Source organism: Schistocerca piceifrons, chromosome 2 (genome assembly GCF_021461385.2).
Source record: "Schistocerca piceifrons isolate TAMUIC-IGC-003096 chromosome 2, iqSchPice1.1, whole genome shotgun sequence".
Classification (NCBI taxonomy): Eukaryota; Metazoa; Arthropoda; class Insecta; order Orthoptera; family Acrididae; genus Schistocerca; species Schistocerca piceifrons.
The window spans coordinates 417,058,046-417,078,798 of NC_060139.1; the positions used below are offsets into that span (position 1 = coordinate 417,058,046).

A 20,753-nucleotide genomic window follows, 5' to 3' on the forward strand; every position below is an offset into this window, starting at 1 on the left:
TCTGGCTTCAGCCAGCTTTCTGTGCCTATAACGATTTCAGCTTCGGTGCCTTCTATCAGCGCTTGAAGTTCCGCAGCTTCGACAGTTTGAACCTAGTGTTGTCCAACGTGAAAGAGTGAGACGTTCTTCGCAATGTTTCTGAATCACGTAAATGAGGCGGAACTTTACCATCCAGTATTTAACCCAGCCGGATGTTGAAAACAGCCAAATCGACCGTATTCGATACACCGGCCATCGTCCAAAGGTAGTCACACGGATTTGATTCGTGTCCGGCGCCCCTCCCTGAATCTCGGAAGTGGCGTGCTAAAACGCGCATCTGTCGAGACGGATCTCATTCGTGGCATACACTGTCCAGTCAGGATAATATGACCTCCTGCCAAATGCCTCGTTTCGCAGCGCAGAGGTACAGGAAGAGTATCAGTGAGGTTCTGGAAGGTACTAACAGTACTGTGGAGCCACGCCGTATCCAGTCCCGTCGCCAGTTGCGCTAAGTTTCTCGTCTGAGGATCCATGGCGCGAACAGCCGAGCGAGGTGGCCCCCACAGATTCTCGAATGGGTTTAAATCGGGAAGGGTCTGGTTGCTAGGGGAGTACGATAAGCTCATCCTGGCGCTCTTCGAACCACGGGCGTGCACTGTGAGCTGTGTGAATCGTTGTACGCTGCTGGTAGATGACACTGTGCCGAGGAGAAAACCAACAGGATGTAGGGGAGGGCATCGTCCTCAAGGACACATGCGTACTGCTGTTGATTCATTGTGTCTTCCACCAGGACGAGATCAACCGAAGAATACATTCCCCAGACCATAGCTCTCCCTTCTCCATCCTGGACCCTTACGACGATTGTTAAAGGACCAACCATCCTAATGACCATGTTTCCGATGGGGCATAAAACGTGATTTATTCGAAAAGGCCACTTGTCGCTCCTCAGAGCACGTCCAATTGCAGTACTGGAGCGCAAATTTCAACCTTTGTCGAAGATAACTCGCAGTCAGCACAAGTGGATGGACTAGAAGCCTGCTGCGGAGGCGCACACGCAGCAACTTTCGCTTAACGGTCGTTGAGGAGATGCTGTTGGTAGCCCTGTGGTTCATCTTGGTGGACAATCGCTCAACAGTTACGCGACTATTCGCCGGTACACGTCTCCACAGTCGTCATACATCCATATCATCTACGGCCCATCGCGCAACACAGTTGCCTCGGCAATGGTTTTGTGTAGCGCCATTTTGCCATGAGCGATATACTTAATCAAGGCGGCGCTCTAACGGCTTACAGACTTAATCGTTTCGGAAATGCTTCCACTCTTGACCCGAAAGCCAATAAACAGGCTCTTTTGAACGTCAGATAAATCACTCATTTCCATATTACGGCATCGACTACACTGTTTTCCTCGCCCCCCCCGCACCCACCCCAAACCGGTTAATATACCCTCCACTGCTAGCGCTCACATGCCGTTCGTGAGTGGTTATTGCACGTCGACGGCGAACATACGCAGTGGGCACGTTAATGTGACAGGACCGTTTGCTTTAATACAATATTACATCATTGTAAGATATTTATTTAAACACGCCCAGGGTCGGATTTAAGCACTGGGTTGATGCGCCCATGACCAACTACAATAAACGGGCGTTTTGGTCAACTGAAGATGGCACACTCGGTATTTTGTAAGATGACACGGCAGTACACGCACAAGGAAGAAAATCGCTTTTATCAGGTGGTTCCTCCGGACTCTACCCTATCCTGAGGCAACAATTCCCAAATAGGAAAGAAAAGAATCGGATTTATTCGTCGTTGCTATCATTCACCGCTTGTAACGAATTTTAAGGTTCACATTGTAAAGTGTGGCAGACATATTTCGTCAAGTATCCAAAGTCCTTAAAATATACTTTTTAGTGTTCCAGTTTCTTTTGAAGATGATAGTGGTCGCAACAGTACGCGCCTCTCGCGTTTTAGGATACCAAAATTTGAGATTGACAATGGCAACTCCATGCTTCCCTTCGCAGATCGATTAGTGTAATCTTGGGATACAGTACAATTTATAGCTTCCTCAGTGGTTGAAGTATTAAAAAGGCGACTTCCGGAAGATGACAAACGCGATTGTTCTTAGGTTTGAGATCTAGAAAATATTTGATCAGGTGAGCAACTGCAACTGAGGAAAATTTTTTAGAATAAAAATCCATTTCAGTTGCTAGTAAGCGTCTTAAATTATTCCACGACCGGTTTCGAATCTTGAAGCTTCATCTTCAGGTAGCACCAAATAATTACGAAAACATGTGTGGGGGTCGGGCCAGACTGTCATTGTGGATCACACCCGCGTCGAACAAACGCAAGGTAGCGTAAGATTAGCAACCACAGCGCACGGCCGAACAGCACGACATGAAAAGGACAGGTTACCCAGGCGTGGGCTGTGATTGCTGGTCCTACGCTCTCATGCGTTTGTTTGCCGTGGTTAGGATCCGAATCGACTGATTGGCCCGACCGCCAAGCATTCATGTTTTCGTAATTATTTTTTGCCATCTGAAAATGAAGGCGTAATGTTCTAAACCGGTCGCGGAAAAAATTAAGAAATTAACTAGCAATTGAGGAGGATTTTTATTCTATGAATAAAAACAAGAATATTAGAGACGATCCTAAACGGTGTAGCACCATAAGAATTTTATAGATCCGACGCTAGTTGATCCCCTTTCCAATGCTCGTGGTTAACTGAAGAAATCAAAATGAATGTTGTGTTTTTGTGATGCTCCAGTAACCAGCATGGGACTGCAGGCGGTGTGGCTGCTGGCGGCAACGGTGGCGGGTCTCAGAATGGTGGCGAGTGTCGACCTGTTCTGCGACTGCGCGCACCGCGGAGGCCCCACCGTGGCCCTGCACTGCGACCAAGCCCAGGTACGCCTACGATGCCTTTATGGCGCAGCATCAACCCTCGTAGCCTGGTGTGCTTCATGATTAAGTCATCTCGTTCAGAACGCTTGGACACTGTGCTTCCACATTTGAATCACTGCTTGTTAATGAAAGAAGATATGTATTGCTCTCGTTTATTCGATGGATATGACAGTTTAATATGTGACAAATGACTAAAACCCTGTAATGAAATGTATTCGCTGATGCTTTACAATATCATGGTCGCCTTTCCCCGTGTATTTTTTAAGGATAACGTGGTTATTCATATACAGTGAGCTGAAAAATGTCAAGCGATACCTCCTAATACCGCGTCGGACCTCCTTTTGCCCGGCCCGATGCAGCAAATCGACGTGGCACGGACGGAACAATTCGTTGGAACTACCCTCCAGAAATCATGAGCTACGCTATATCTGCAGCAGTCTATAAGTGCAAAAATGTTGCCTGTGCACGATTTTGTGCACTAGCTGACCGCTCGATAATGTCACATAAATTTTGGCTGGAATTCTATCGGACGACCTGGGTGGCCAATCCACTCACTCAAATTGTTTAGAATGTTCCTCACACAAATTGTGGGCCGTTATGGCCAGGCGAAATGACACTTAATCTTCCATAAAATTTCCGCCTTTGCTTGGGTTCATGAAGTACATGCATGATTGCAAAAGGTCTCCAAGTAGCCGAACATAACCATTTACAGTCAATGATCGTTTCAGTTGGACCAGAGGACCCTCTCCATTCTATGTAAACAAAGTCCACACCATTATGAAGCCACAATCAACTTCACCGTGACTTGCTGGAAACCTGGGCCCACGGCTTCCTGTTTTCTGTGTCATACTCGAATCCTACCATCAGCACTTACTAATATATCTGAACAGGACACCGTTTGCGAGTCGTCTATGGGACAACCTGTATGGTCACGAGCCCAGGACTACCTCTGTAGGCGACATCGTGTTGCAAGGAAAGGCACACACGTCGGTCGTCGGGTGCCATAGCCCTTCAACGCCATATTTCGCGACACCTTAACCAAAAATTTCGCGACACTGTCCTAACGCATACGTTAGTGGTTCGTCCCACATTGATTTCTGCGGTTATTTCATGCAATGTGGCTTTTCCGTTAGCACAGGCAACGTTACGTAATTGTAGCTGCTCTCGGTCGTTCAGGGAAGGCCATTTACCACTGCGTTGCCGGTGATGAGGCGAGATGTCTAATATCTGCTATTCTCGGCACATGCTGGACGCTGCCGGTCTCGGAATACTGAATTCCCTAATGGTTTCCGAAATGTCTCACGCGTGTAGCTCCATTCTACGTTCAAAGAGTCTGATTCATGTTGTGCGGCCATAACCAAGTCGAAAACCTTTTCATATGAATCACCCGAGTACAAGGGATACATTTGTTTTCCTTTTTACTACTATATCTCCTTGGAAAAAATCTGTTATTACTGTCTATATTATAACTCCAGAATGAGATTTTCGCTCTGCAGCGGAGTGTGCGCTGATATGAAACTTCCTGGCAGATTAGAACTGTGTGCCCGACCGAGACTCGAACTCGGGATCTTTGCCTTTTGCGGGCAAGTGCTCTACCATCTGAGCAACCGAAGCACGACTCACGCCCTGTCCTCACAGCTTTACTTCCGCCAGTATCTCGTCTCCTACCTTCCAAACTTTACAGAAGCTCTCCTGCAAACCTTGCAGAACTAGCGCTCCTGAAAGAAAGGATACTGCGGAGACATGGCTTAGCCACAGCCTGGGGGATGTTTGCAGAATGAGATTTTCACTCTGCACCGGAGTGTTCGCTGATATGAAACTTCCTGGCAGATTAATCTGCACACAGTTTTAATCTGCCATGAAGTTATACATTAAACTGTTTATGAAACTGTTTTATGTCGTATGCCATCCCTATATCGTAATCATTAATGAAACTACGTTCAAATATTTCTGCGTTTATACCTTGCAGTTCGTTTTAATGGACATTTCAATTAACCGTCCATGTCTTATAATTTTAACAACTAACATCCTGCATGCGGTCTGTATATTTTGTTATATTTATTTATTTTATGCCTGAAACCTGCTATTCTTGGCACATTCTTGACACTGTGGATCTCGGAATATTGAATTCCCTAACGGTTTCCGAAATGTCCCACACGTCTAGCTCCAACTACCATTCTGCGTTCAAAGTATGTTGATTGCTGTCGTGCGGTCATAACCATAGCTCTTCCATGGCCTTCAAGTTCGTATAGCACGCAAACGATTTATGCATTTCATGCTTTCATACGTATGAGGTTCTTTGATAGGTGCTGTTTGTATGGTTGGTAACCCCATCTGTTGACGACAGTTGCTTTCCATACCACGACAGTTCTCGATGGACGGTCAGTTTGGTACCAGGCTCCAGTTATACGACAGCTGTATTTATCTCATGTGCCCATTTTTGTGCTGTTTGTTTCTGTACTTCGTTTTTATTATTGATGGAAACTGCGGTCCGTTTACGCATTTATTTGTCCTGAGGCAGAGTCTTACACCGCTTTTCTTTATTGTTACCACAGCTATGTCTGATGACGTTACATCGAAAGACGTCGATAAATTAGTTTTGAACAAGAACTTCCTCGTTTCATTTCGGCACATGGATTCCGTATCAAAACATCATCTCTTAAGCCACCTCCACAGTTTGTAGTAGGAATTTTGAAATTCCGTGTATATAATGCGGCAATGAAATGTGCCTTAGACGACTGCATAATGTCCAAGTAACGAAAATTACCAACTGTGTAAATACCGGCCCTGACATGAGGCATTGTATCATTTTAAATTACACTGAGGTGACAAACGTCATGGGATAGCAATATGCGCAGATGGCGATAGTATCAAGTACACAAGGTATAAAAGGGCAGTACTTTGGCGGAGCTGTCATTTGCAGTCAGGTCATTCATGTGAAAAGGTTTCCGAGATGAGTATAGTCGCACGACGAAATTTTAGACTTTGAACGCTGAATGGTAGTTGTAGTTAGACGCATGAGACGTTCTATTTTGGAAATTTTTGGGGAATCCAACATCCTGAGATCCACAATGTCAATAGCGTGTCACGAATACCAAATTCCAGTCATTACCTCTCACCACCGGCAACGTTGCGGCTGACGGCCTTCAGTTAACGACCTAAAGCAGCGGCGTTTGCTTAGAGTTGTGAGTGCTAACAGAAAACCAGCACTGCATGAAATGACAGCAGAAATAATTACGGGACGTATCCGCAACGACAATGTGACGAAATTTTGCGTTAATGGATTACGGCAGCAGACGACCAATTCTGATGCCTCTGCTAGCAGCGCGACATCGTCTGCAGTGCCTCTCCTGAGCTCGTGACCGTATCGATTGATCCCTAGACTATGAGAAAACCGTAGCCTGCTTCGATGAGTCCCAATTTTGGTTAGTAAGAGCTGATCGTAGGGAAACCATGGACAAAAGTGGTCAACAAGGCAGTGTACAAAGTGATGGTTGCTCGATAATGGTGTGGACTGCGTTTGCATGCAATGGAGACGGTCCGATGGACCAATTGAACCAATCATAGTTATGTTTGGCTACTTGGAAACCATCTGGACCATTCATGGACTTCATCTTCCCAAACAACAATGTCATTTCACTGGGCCTCAGTTACTCGCGATTTGTTTGATGAACATTCTGAACATTCCAGCAAATGATTTGGCTACGCTGATCGCCTGACATGAATCCGATCTAATATTTATGGGACGTAATGGAGACTTCATTTCGTGCACAATACCCTGTACCCGCAACACTTTCGCAAATATGGACGGCCATAGAGGCAGCATTGCTCAGTATTTCTGCAGGGAACGTCTAACATACGACTCGTCGAGCCTATTTCACTTCGCGATACTGCTATACGCTTGGCAAAAGGAGGTCCCTCAACACTCTTGTCACTTCAATATATTTACTTTCCTAGTGGTAAAAACCGTAGAGGAAGAAAGAAACTGGAATACACCCAGAGAATAATTGTTGACATAGATTACCATTGCTACTTTGAGATGAACATGTTGGGACAGGAGAAATTCGTTTTGACGAACAGCATCAAACCAGTCAAAACACCTATGAGCCTCCTCCCCCTCCCCCCCTCTCAGACACACTTTTCAAAAAGAAGTGGTTACGCTCTTTGATAGGCAACAATTATCTGTCTTGTTGGTAACACTATCTTTTAATGGCAGTTGCTTTCCTTACCACTACGTTTTTCGGTGTAGGTCATTTGGGCATCAGGCCCTACACACATGAGTGCAGTAGTTTCAGTATCTTATATGACCACTTTTATGTGGTTTGCTTTTGTACTTCATTGTAATTATTGATGGAATCCGCTGTCCATAGTGCATATATTTTTCAGAGGCACCTTCTTATACTGATTTTCTTTTGTTTTTATCACAGCTATGTCTGATGACAATGTATCGAAACATGTCAATATATTAATTTGCGAGTAAGATGTTCCACAATTCATAGTGTGCCTTTTCTGGATGGTTAGCTTCCTCAGAACCATTTTCCTGTCAAGTGACGAGCACGATTTGGCTGATACGTCTGAGGATGAAATAGCTTTCAAATCTCCCGCTTCACAGCTCGCTCACAACGGGGACCTGTATGCTCTACAGAAGCCCATGGCATTTGCAACGTTTCGAGTACTCGTCGTTGGTTTGTCTTCTTCATGATGAGGGACGTTGACTGTGGTGCTCCACGAACATGCCAAAGTCTCGACTTCCAAGACGACATCTTCAAAGTCGAGAGTGTGGGCCGAGAGTGTGGATGTCCGCGAAGCCGTGGACCACCACAGTCAACCGTGTTAGTCGCGAACAGACCTGTTTCTCGCAGCCGTTAGTGTAGTCGGATAGGTATGATATGTGATGACAACGATATGTGATGACAACAGGTATCTCCTGTGTACCAAGGTGCGCTTCCTGGAATGGCTGCCCTATATACCAGAAGTCTTCCCACCGTCCCAGAAGGAAACCAATGACGAATCGGTCAGCCCCGCCATCGTGGGACAGCACCTACATCCCTGTCTTAATAGGTAAGACCGACGACCATTTCACGACTGATGCACAGGCACCTGACGCATCTGTGACACAGTAGCTCCCTTCGACCCCATCACCTACGACCATATTCACTGCTGCAGCTCAGCCTACTCCCACTAATCCATCCTCCGTGACGAATACCAATGCCTACTAAACTGAATGACTGCCTGCAGCCTACTCACGCCCACCTGTTGAAACGCTACAACCGTTCATTGTGGTACCTTCTCCACCAGTCACCACACCCACCCATGCCCACTGCAGGGTTAAGCAACACACCTGGGATATTCCCTCAGTTATGCAGACAGATGCTTCTTTCCAGGATGACACTAGAGAGATCCTCCAAGTCATCTCTCTGTTCAAGCATCCCCACATCAGGACTGTCTTCCATGAAACAGCTCGAAAGACCCACCACCCTTGTTGATAGGCTCAGACAGATTTTATTATAATGGCGAATCGCCGACAGGGCAACCATCAGCCCCTTTGGGATCTAGTTGTCTGTGTTTTTAACGCTAGTGAAACTAAACGTATGAAGACTGAATTGAACGCCTTCCTTTAAGACGACCATGTGATTTTACTCATCTCAGAAACCCATCCGAAATGTACCGACTATTTTTGTCTCCACAACGTGGTCTTCTATTGCAATGACTATTGCCAAGGTGGGGGCATGGCAGTTTGCCTAGCTAAGACACTATAATCACAAGGCTCTCCAGCCACTAGAACATCTAGACGCTACAGTGGTCACTGTTTCTACTCACCTTTGTGTTATTACTTTTGCTGTGATGTATTTCAACTCTAATTTACCACGTCTTGAAGTGGACCTCTGAACCTTGCCATCATTTGACAAATTTATTGTTGGAGCAGACCTCAGAGCCAAGCATTTGGCTTGGCATTCTCATGTTGCTAATCCAAAGTGCATACTACACTTTGACCTGGGGGACCCTCTGATGTTGTCAGTCTATGATCCTCACAATCCCAACCAAATAAGAGTCTCAATTTTCAAGAACATTTTGGTGCAGTTTTCGTTGGATACACTCCATGAATTGGCCTCTGACCATGACCCTATGCTCCTGCACCTTACTGACGTCGCTCTGTCTGTAGACATCCGTTCTACCTTGACCATCAGGGATTGGGACAAATTTTCGAGGATCCTCAACAACACCACTAGGCAACACCTTGACCTGGCAATGCCTGCCAACCTGGTTGGTGCTGTTGACTACCTAACCACGAAAATCCAGCAAGACATTGACGTCCATTTTCCCAATGGCTTTAACCCCACTGGATGACTTGTCTCCCCTATTGTGAGAACTCAAAATCCAGAAGAACCGCTACGGCAGGTGGTGGAAGTAGTTTCGTGATCCTCGCGATAAGCATCGCATGAAGTGTCTCCAACGTGAATTCTGCCACCACCTCGCTGACTGGAAAACAGAACAATTGGAGGACAAGATGTCCACCTTTCTCCTCCAACATAAATCAGAATGGTCTGTTGTCCAAGTCTTATGGCGCTCTGCAGCGAAGACGAACCATCCCATCTGCACAGTGGCTGGCTTAAGTTAGGATGCCCTGCGTGTGGTAGAATCTCTGGCCGACGTGTTTTAGGCCGACAACCAATTGCTTATCCAGGAGTTCTAAGTTTGATGAACTCCAGGATGAACACAATATTCTGGCGGCCGTTGGCGCTTCCAGACAAAGACCACCTCAGACTGGCCCTCACCTTGGTGTCCCCAGAGGAAAACCAGTGGATCCTCTGGCAGATGCGTGGGCAGTCAGCTCCAGGTTTGGATAGCATCTTAAACAAACACCTCCGCTGACTCCCACGAAAGCTACTGGTCTTATTTACCAGTATCCTGAACCACTGTCTCACAATCGGCCTTTTCCCGCCACAGTGGAAGCAGCCAAACTGATTGTCATCCCCAAGCTCTCACAGGATCCTATGGTCTCTACTAACAACAGGCCCCTTAGCCTTCTGAATACCATGGCAAAGGTTCTAGAATCTTTGCTCCTTCACCACATTTCCCAGCCTTTACTGGTGGCTGGGACAATCCGTCCAGAAGTGATTCACTTCAAATGTATCGGCTGAACTCCAAGCTCACAGAGCGTGTCAGTAAGGGCGTTAACTCCAACATGTCGACGTCAGCGGTTTTCCTTGACCTATAAAGCGTATACTACATGATTTAGCAGAACAATCCTGTGTACAAAATGCTGACACAGACGACCATCCCCGACATCTATGTCAAGATCGTTGATAGTTTCCTCCAAAGTAAAACATTCCTGGTTACTAAGCAAGGAAAACTCCCAAGCTTGCGTCGTACCCCTCAAGGTTCTGTGTTGTCTCCCATCCTCTTTAACATTTATGTTATTGATATGCCAGTCATCCCACATTGCCACCTGGCGCAATAAACCGATGATACGGCACTCTATACGACCGGCCGGACCACAGATCAGCTCATTGGTCGTCTCCAGTGGCAGGTGGATGCGACAATAACCTGGTGTCGTTCAAACATGATTGTCCTCAATGCCGTGAAAACTGCAGCAGTCTACTTCACAAAACGGCGCCCAATCCTCCGCCACAACAACGCTATTGCAGGCGTCTTGGTCCCATGGTCCCCACCTGGTGTACCAAATATCTAGGTGTCCAGATAGATACAAAAGTGCTCTTCCATCAATATGCAGAATATGTCGCCCAGAAAGGACCGAAGGTGATAAAACCGTTGTACCCAATGTTCAACACCAGGGAAATGAACCTAGAAACCAAGCTCCTATTACACCAGCTGGTTGTCCACCCTTCCCTCACCTATGGCTCTACTGTGTGGGCCATTATTAATGCCTCGTGAATGAAGACCCTCTAGCACCTGCAGAATAAGGTGCTTCGGTGGTGCTTGCATGCAGCTCCCATCACGAGGGTAGGTACCCTCCACAACGATACAAACATGGTAACGCTGAAAACGTCCATCTCTATGACAAAGTGGATGCCATAACATTGGCACCACGACTCCCCAGCACTGGCACCGCTACCCTTTTCCTCTCACCATCCTTGAGGACTTAGATTCAGATCATTGCTAGCGATTGTCTCTTATGGCCACGACCACTCGATATGTGTCGACCACCATACGACCACCAATATCAGTACCTACGTAGTTGTGATACCTATTGCCTGCTACCTTGAACTTAACACCGTCGGAGACTGGTACGAGACTTCAAGTCCCACTGCCGCACCTTCAATGTGCAGGATAGAAAAAAAAAGACAGTAAGACCGATATCCACCAATAGCGCCATACCTCAACCTACCACAAAAAAAGAAGCTGTGATGATGATGTCCCTTTGCCAGGTGAAGACTCTTGAACTTATATCAAAGTTCAATTAAGAGGTTAATTGTTTGTGTTTCCGAAGCGATGATAAGAGACAGCAGCTTTGCCGTATTACCTTAATCATGAAATGAAATAAAAAAAATTAGAACCATTTCAGTTGTTCGTGCAAAACAGTAAGGCAGAAGCAGTTTCAACAGTAGGACGTTAGTGAACCACACATGAAATGTACTTACTCTCCCATACTTCTACATAGTAGTGGCGAAAAGCATATTATGTCTTTTCTTGCAATAATCAGGTGAAAAAGCTAAAGACTCAATTACAGAGAACCTTTTCCATTTTTTAACGGATAAAAGGTCTTGCAGTTTGTTTCTCGTACTGTACGTGACTTAGATAATGATATACTGGGATAACATATCGTTAAACGAATGTAACTAGTTCAGTTACGCCTGTTTTAAAATATCACGCCTTCTACCCTTTCAGTCAGCTGATTTGTCACTAACTGTCATACCAATAGCTCTGATCACCTACGAGTATCTCATTCGGGTCACTGAATGTTGTGATAGGGATTTACTTATTTATTAATCTTAATACAAAAGATCTGCATGCACCGTAAGTCCCACAAACTACTGTAGCTACATTGATTCATGATATTAAAACGTCAATAGAAATATGCAACCACCTTGTTCATAACGGCAAGTTCAGCTACGGTTATACTTCATTTTTCCTGTGATAATCTGCGATTCACAAAGTGTACTGCTGCTCATATTACTGCGACCCACATCCATCGCTATACCGGGCCATATATTTATGTTACTTGGCCCGGTAAGGTCTTTCCAGCTTTTTTAATCATATCAAAATAAGTAAAAAAGGTCCTGTAAAGCGATGCACCTAAACGAATGCATTCTATTTATCGTTTTATAATAGTTATATCGAATGAGAAGTATGCGTATCTGTTGACAAGTGCACGTATGGGTCTTTGAGAAGAACTGTCTTCACAGAAATCGACTATTCATTTTGTACCCAGAATTTTAAATTTGTCCAGTAATAAACACAAAGTGGGCGAGGGGGGTGGAAAAGAGTTAAAACCGTCGTCTGGCTTCATTTATTTTTTCCGTGGTTTCCACAGCTTGCTTAGTTACCGTACAACCAAAGTGGTTCTTCCGACAAAGTCAGTATCGATTCCCATCCTCCGTCCCTCGTCTTATTCGTTGTGTTTCATCTCTAATGATGTTGTTGTCGACGACAAGTGGAGGCGCTACTGTTCTTCATCCTACTCCAAGCATTCCCTTACCATTCAGCAAGCAGTTCTTTGTTCAGATAGGCTATTTCTGTACTTATAAAGGAGTATCATATTTTACTCAGTTGTTACTGGAAACTAATCTGCCGTTTTTGTGGCTAGATATACATAGAATTTCTTGCCCTGCAATCTGTTCTCATATAATCTACTCCTTTTTCCATTTTTCAGGCCGGGAGCACCAATGTGACGTGCCATAAAGGCAAGTAAATCTTTGAACTACTACGGTAAGGAAATGTAAGTTCTAAAATAGACAGTGGAACTGAGAAGGTTTTCTGCATAACGTAAATCATGCTTTCACTAATTAAAAATCATTGCATAAGTTTCACTGTTCAACTATTTTGACTCTAGGTAAGTGCTGTAAAAGAACATTTAACTCTTTTAATGTTAACTTCAAAAATGGATTCTGTTGAAACCCTGATTCAGTTGGACACAAGATGAGCTTCCGCTATGACACTTTGGTAGTCGTTGAAAATTGAGAAGAACAAATATTTTCAAAAACAATATCTGAAAACAGGAAAATTATTCTACGGAAACTACAAAATGGCCATCCCACATACAGAACCAACGCACATGGAGAACTTAACTCCTAGTGTGGGTCTTTCACCTCATCTCTTCATAAGACTCTGAGACAGTCCAGGTATCCGCTGCTAGTCCCCTTTATCGCCACTGGATACTATTCTTAAAAAGTGCTGCTTGTGACATACAATGAAAGATGTGGTTTGTATAATGCCGAAATTAGCCACAAAACAAGCATTACATTATGCAATGTGCGTGACTTCGTTAGCTAAAACAGGCGTTCCGAGCCCTACTTCCTCGTCAGGTGACCTATCGCGTTATACATCGCGTACTATGATGCGCTTAACTTCAGGTCTGCTGCGTGATTATTATGTCGTCTGGCGGTCGTTGCCCATTCTTTACTCCTGGTACTCGTACAGCATTTCGTGCCCAAATTTGGTTCACGTGTATGGGTTGGACAAATCGAAGCAACACGAGAAATACTTGCATGAACATGAAAGCAGGTGGTAGCCAAGCCCGCAGGATGCGCTGTTGTATTTAACAACGAACGGCACCTGCGCAGTGTCCTCAATGCGTTGGAAATGTCAGTCGTGGTCAGAACACTGTACTGTATAGCTGTGACTGCACTGCGTTGGAGCGAAGTGAAACCGAACGTGGGCAAATCATTGGTGCTCGTATGGTGGGAGCTTCAGTAAAACAGATAGCCGAAATGTTTGATGTTTCAAGAGGGAGCATCCTGAATATTTCTACATCTCCATTTACACACGTTCTCGGCAAGCCACCGTAAGATGCGTGGCGGAAGGCACTCGTACCATTACTAGGCGTTTTCTTTCCTGTTCCACTCGCAAACAGAGCGAGGGAAAAAACACTTTCTACATATTTAGTATGAGGCCTCATTTCTCATTTTCGTGATCCTTATGCGAAATGTACGTTGACGGCGGTAAAATCGTTCTACAGTCTGCTTCAAATGCCGGTTCTCTAAGTTTTCTCAATAAACACCGCATACAAGGAAAGCGGAAAAACATCAACCCCTAAGTCGAAACGAAGACGAAAGTTTGTGTTTCGTGGTGGTGGTGGTGGTTAGTGTTTAACGTCCCGTCGACAACGAGGTCATTAGAGACGGAGCGCAAGCTCGGGTTAGGGAAGGATTGGGAAGGAAATCGGCCGTGGCCTTTCAAAGGAACCATCCCGGCATTTGCCTGAAACGATTTAGGGAAATCACAGAAAACCTAAATCAGGATGGCTGGAGACGGGATTGTTGTGTTTAGTGGTGGCAACGAACTGTCATTGAAGAAGACTATGTCGAAAAATAAGAGCAAGAAAACTGTAGAAGCCACTGAAAAACGAACGTCGCACTCGCGAACCATGTCAGTACCGAAATAGCACAAAGGAAGCTTAATAAGAATGAAATTGCAGGATCAGCCGTAATTCCAAAACCACTCATCAGCGACGAAAATTACCGAAAAGGAAAACGAGGTCCCGAGACCATGAAGCGTGGTTAAGAAACAATAGAAGAAAGTCATTTCGTCGGATGTGTCTTGTAGCACACTGTTTCCGTCTTCTGTTCGAGTTTACGCATCATGATGGAAACATGGCTGGAATTCGTTGATGTTTAGGGCAGTCAAGGCAGTGTAGTAAGAAAGTACTAAGGAGTAAAATACGCTTGAAGTTCTCTAAGGCTATAGATACTAGGATAGTGAATAACTCAGTAGAAAATTAAATGTAAAAGGAATGGACATCTCTAAAAAGTGTAATCACAGATGTCGGAAATAAAAACGTTGGTACAAGAAACGCAACTGTGAAGAAACAATAGCTAACAGAATAAATACTTCATTTGATCGACGAAAGAAGGAAGTACAAAAATTACGGAGGAAACTAAGGAATAAAGAAATACAACTCACTTAGGAATGAAATAAATAGGAAGTGCAGGGAAGCTAATGAGAAATGACTTCATGAAAAATGTGAAGAAATCGGAAATGAAACGATAGAAGGACTGGCTCAGCACATAGAAAAGTCAAAAAACCCTTCGATGAAATAAAAAGCAAGGGCGGTAATGTTAAGAATGCAATGAGAATTCCAATGTTAACAAAACAACTATTAGCGTTGGTGTGTATCATGAATGAGACTGGCAATATACCATCAGACTTTCGGATAAACCTCATACACACAATTCGCGTTATTACAAGAGCCGACAAGTGCGAGAATTATCGCACAATAAGATTTAAAACCCATGTATCCAAGTTGTTGACAATAATAATATACAGAAGAACAGAAAGTAAAACTGAGGATGTTTTAGGTGACGACCTGTTGGTTTTAGGAAAGGTAAAGACACTAGAGAACCGAGGTTGCGTTTAATAATGAAAGCGAGACTGAAGAAAAATCAAGACACGTTCGTAGGATTTGTCGACCTGGATAATGTGTTCGACAGTGTAAAATGTTCTAAATCCTGAGAAGAATAGGTGTAATCTATACAGAAAGGTGGGCAATACACAATCAAGAGGGTATAATAAGAGTGGAAGACCAAGAACGAAGCGTAAGGATTAAAGAGAGTGTAAGACAGGGATGTAGTCTCTCACCCCTGCTGTTAAATTTATACGTCGAAGAAGCAGTGACGGAAATAAAAGAAAGAGTGGGATTAAAATTGAAGATGAAAGGTTATCAGTGTTGAGATTCGTTGAAGGCATTGCTATCCTATTGATATCGTAGAAGAATTACGTCATCTGTTTAATGGAATAAACAGTCTAATGAGTACAGAATGTAGATTGAGAGTAAATCGAAGAAAGACTAAAGTAATGAGAAATAGCAGAAATGAAAAGTGCGAGAAACTTAACACCACAACTGGTGATTCCGAAGCAGGTGATGTTAAGAATTCTACTACCTAGGCAGCAAAGTAAATCACGACAGGCGGAGCAAGGAGGACATAAAACGCGGACTAGCAACGGCAAAAATGGCATTCCTAGTGAAGAGAAGTCTACTAGTATCAATCAAAGGTCTTAATTTGAGGAAGCAATTTCGAAGAATGTACGTTTGAAGCACAGCATTGTATGGCAGTGAGACATGGACTGTGGGAAAACCGGACAGAAGAGAATCGAAGCATGTAATATGTCGCACTACAGAAGGATGTTGAAAATTGGGTAGACTGTTTAGGAATGAGAAGGTTCTCCGTAGAATCGGCGAGGCAACGAAAACACTGACAAGAAGAAGGGGCACGAAGATAAAGTCATTTGTTGAGACGTCAGGGAATAACTTTCATGACACTAACGCCAGCTGTCGAGGGTTGCAGCTGTAGAGGAACGCGGAGATTGGGATATAACCAGCAAAACACTCACGACGTATGTCGCAAGTCCAGTGAAAAGATTGATGACAAAAAAAAACGTTGTATTCCTTGGGTCCCGTGGTTATCCTCCAAGGCTGCTTTTGTGCCAAGGATTATATGATCAATTTGAACAAGCAGTAAAGGAAACAAAAGAAAAATTCGGAGTAGGTATTAAAATTCATGGAGAAGAAATAAAAACTTTGAGGTTCGCCGATGACATTGTAATTCTGTCAGAGACAGCAAAGGACTTGCAAGAGCAGTTGAATGGAATGGACAGTGTCTTGAAAGGAGGATATAAGATGAACATCAACAAAAGCAAAACAAGGATAATGGAATGTAGTCTAATTAAGTCGGGTGATGCTGAGGGAATTAGATTAGGAAATGAGGCACTTAAAGTAGTAAAGGAGTTTTGTTATTTGGGGAGCAAAATAACTGATGATGGTCGAAGTAGAGAGGATATAAAATGTAGGCTGGCAATGGCAAGGAAAGCGTTTCTGAAGAAGAGAAATTTGTTAACATCCAGTATTGATTTAAGTGTCAGGAAGTCATTTCCGAAAGTATTCGTATGGAGTGTAGCCATGTATGGAAGTGAAACATGGACGATAAATAGTTTGGACAAGAAGAGAATAGAAGCTTTCGAAATGTGGTGCTACAGAAGAATGCTGAAGATTAGATGGGTAGATCACATAACTAATGAGGAAGTATTGAATAGGATTGGGGAGAAGAGAAGTTTGTGGCACAACCTGACCAGAAGAAGGGACCGGTTGGTAGGACATGTTCTGAGGCATCAAGGGATCACCAATTTAGTATTGGAGGGCAGCGTGGAGGGTAAAAATCGTAGAGGGAGACCAAGAGACGAATACACTAAGCAGATTCAGAAGGATGTAGGTTGCAGTAGGTACTGGGAGATGAAAAGGCTTGCACAGGATAGAGTAGCATGGAGAGCTGCATCAAACCAGTCTCAGGACTGAAGACCACAACAACAACAACAACATTGGCTGAACCGGTCCATCCCATGTTACAGTGTTTGTTCCTTAATGGCGATGATGTTCCAAGGCGATAGGGCACCTGTTTACACAGCTCGCATCGTCCAGGATTCGGTTGCGAGCAGAAGGACAATGCCCCTGGCGAGCCTTTAGAGTCTACTGTGGAGAGAAGGGTGCGTGATCGCTATCTTCCTCCAATTTTGTGATTTGAAATTGTCACTATTTTTCAGGAAGAATGGTATTAAATACACTTGAAAACTATACAGGACCTCTTTTCTCATTCCGAGACAATTATCTACATCTACATCTACACTCCGCAAGCCACCCAACGGTGTGTGGCGGAGGGCACTTTACGTGCCACTGTCATTACCTCCCTTTCCTGTTCCAGTCGCGTATGGTTCGCGGAAAGAACGAGTGTCTGAAAGCCTCCGTGCGCGCTCTAATCTCTCTAATTTTACATTCGTGATCTCCTCGGGAGGTATAAGTAGGGGGAAGCAATATATTCGATACCTCATCCAGAAACGCACCCTCTCGAAACCTGGCGAGCAAGCTAAACCGCGATGCAGAGCGCCTCTCTTGCAGAGTCTGCCACTTGAGTTTGTTAAACATCTCCGTAACGCTATCACGGTTACCAAATAACCCTGTGACGAAACGCGCCGCTCTTCTTTGGATCTTCTCTATCTCCTCCGTCAAACCGATCTGGTACGGATCCCACACTGATGAGCAATACTCAAGTATAGGTCGAACGAATGTTTTGTAAGCCACCTCCTTTGTTGATGGACTACATTTTCTAAGGACCCTCCCAATGAATCTCAACCTGGTACCCGCCTTACCAACAATTAATTTTATATGATCATTCCACTTCAAATCGTTCCGCACGCATACTCCCAGATATTTTACAGAAGTAACTGCTACCAGTGTTTGTTCCGCTATCATATAATCATACAATAAAGGATCCTTCTTTCTATGTATTCGCAATACATTACATTTGTCTATGTTAAGGGTCAGTTGCCATCTCCCTGCACCAAGTGCCTATCCGCTGCAGATCTTCCTGCATTTCGCTACAATTTTCTAATGCTGCAACTTCTCTGTATACTACAGCATCATCCGCGAAAAGCCGCATGGAACTTCCGACACTATCTACTAGGTCATTTATATATACTGAGAAAAGCAATGGTCCCATAACACTCCCCTGTGGTACGCCAGAGGTTACTTTAACGTCTGTAGACGTCTCTCCATTGATAACAACATGCTGTGTTCTGTTTGCTAAAAACTCTTCAATCCTGCCACACAGCTGGTCTGATATTCCGTAGGCTCTTACTTTGTTTATCAGGCGACAGTGCGGAACTGTATCGAACGCCTTCCGGAAGTCAAGGTAAATAACATCTACCTGGGACCCTGTATCTAATATTTCCTGGGTCTCATGAACAAATAAAGCGAGTTGGGTCTCTCACGATCGCTGTTTCCTGAATCCATGTTGATTCCTACATAGCAGATTCTGGGTTTCCAAAAACGACATGATACTTCAGCAAAAAACATCTAAAATTCTACAACAGATCGACGTCAGAGATATAGGTCTATAGTTTTGCGCATCTGCTCGACGACCCTTCTTGAGGACTGGGACTACCTGTCCTCTTTTCCAATCATTTGGAACCTTCCGTTCCTCTAGAGACTTGCGGTACACGGCTGTTAGAAGGGGGGCAAGTTCTTTTGCGTACTCTGTGTAGAATCGAATTGGCATCCCGTCAGGTCCAGTGGACTTTCCTCTGTTGAGTGATTCCAGTTGCTTTTCTATTCCTTCGACACTTATTTCGATGTCAGCCATTTTTTTCGTTTGTGCGAGGATTTAGAGAAAGAACCGCAGTGCGGTCTTCCTCTGTAAAACAGCTTTGGAAAAAGGTGTTTAGTATTTCATCTTTACGCGTGTCATCCTCTTTTTCAATGCCATCATCATCCCGGAGTGTCTGGATATGCTGTTTCGAGCCACTTACTGATTTAACGTAAGACCAGAACATCCTAGGATTTTCTGTCAAGTCGCTTCACGCATAGCCCTCCTTACGCTAACTTTGACATCGTTTAGCTTCTTTCTGTTTGTCTGATTGGCTTTGGCTGCGTCTAAACTTAGAGTGAAGCGCTCTTTGCTTTCACAGTAGTTTCCTAACTTTGTTGTTGTACCACGGTGGGTTTTTCCCGTCCCTCACAGTTTTACTCGGCACGTCCCTGTCTAAAACGCATTTTACGATTGCCTTGAACTTTTTCGATAAACACTCAACATTGTCAGTGTCGGAACAGAAATTTTCTTTTTGATCTGTTAGGTAGTCTGAAATCTGCCTTCTATTACTCTTGCTAAACAGATAAACCTTCCTCCCTTTTTTTATATTCCTACTAACTTCCACATTCAGGGATGCTGCAACGGCCTTATGATCACTGATTCCCTGTTCTGTACATACAGAGTCGAAAAGTTTGGGTCTGTTTGTTATCAGTAGGTCCAAGATGTTATCTCCACGAGTCGGTTCTCTGTTTAATTGCTCGAGGTAATTTTCGGATAGTGCACTCAGTATAATGTCACTTGATGCTCTGTCTCTACCACCCGTCCTAAACATCTAAGTGTCCCAGTCTATATCTGGTAAATTGAAATCTCCAACTAAGACTATAACATGGTGAGAAAATTAATGTGAAATGTATTCCAAATTTTCTCTCAGTTGTTCTGCCACTAATGCTGCTGAGTCGGGAGGTCGGTAAAAGGAGCCAGTTATTAACCTAGCTCGGTTGTTGAGTGTAATCTCCACCCATAATAAATCACAGGAACTATCCACTTCTATTTCACTACCGGATAAACCACTACTAACAGCGACGAACACTCCACCACCGGTTGCATGCAATCTGTCCTTTCTAAACACCGTCTGTACCTTTGTAAAAATTTCGGCAGAATTTATCTCTGGTTTCAACCAGCTTTCTGTACCTATAACGATTTCGGCTTCGGTGCTTTCTATCAGCGCTTGAAGTTCCGGTACTGTACCAACGCAGCTTCGACATTTTACAATTACAATACCGATTGCTGCTTGGTCCCCGCATGTCGTGACTTTGCCCTGCACCCGTTGAGGCTGTTGCCCTTTCTGTACTTGCCCAAGGCCATCTAACCTAAAAACCCGCCCAGCCCACGCCACATAACCCCTGCTACCCGTGTAGCCGCTTGTTGCGTGTAGTGGACTCCAGATCTATCCAGCGGAACCCGAAACCCCACCACCCTATGGCGCAAGTCGAGGAATCTGCAGCCCACACGGTCGCAGAACCGTCTCAGCCTCTGATTCAGACGCTCCACTCGGCTCTGTACCAAAGGTCCGCAGTCAGTCCTGTCGACGATGCTGCAGATGGTGAGCTCTGCTTT

The 20,753-nt window shown here is 44.4% G+C and overlaps 1 protein-coding gene across 1 annotated transcript in view; it reads left to right on the forward strand.

The window, feature by feature from the left end:
• The window catches only part of LOC124777244, an 82,215-nt gene that overhangs the window by 12,836 nt on the left and 48,626 nt on the right, over positions 1–20,753 (forward strand). Inside the window, exons 2-3 of the mRNA XM_047252571.1 lie at positions 2,744–2,883; positions 12,716–12,746. Of these exons, the coding sequence (XP_047108527.1) occupies positions 2,752–2,883; positions 12,716–12,746 (163 nt within the window). The 5' untranslated portion in view covers positions 2,744–2,751. The remainder of the gene's footprint in view (positions 1–2,743; positions 2,884–12,715; positions 12,747–20,753) is intronic.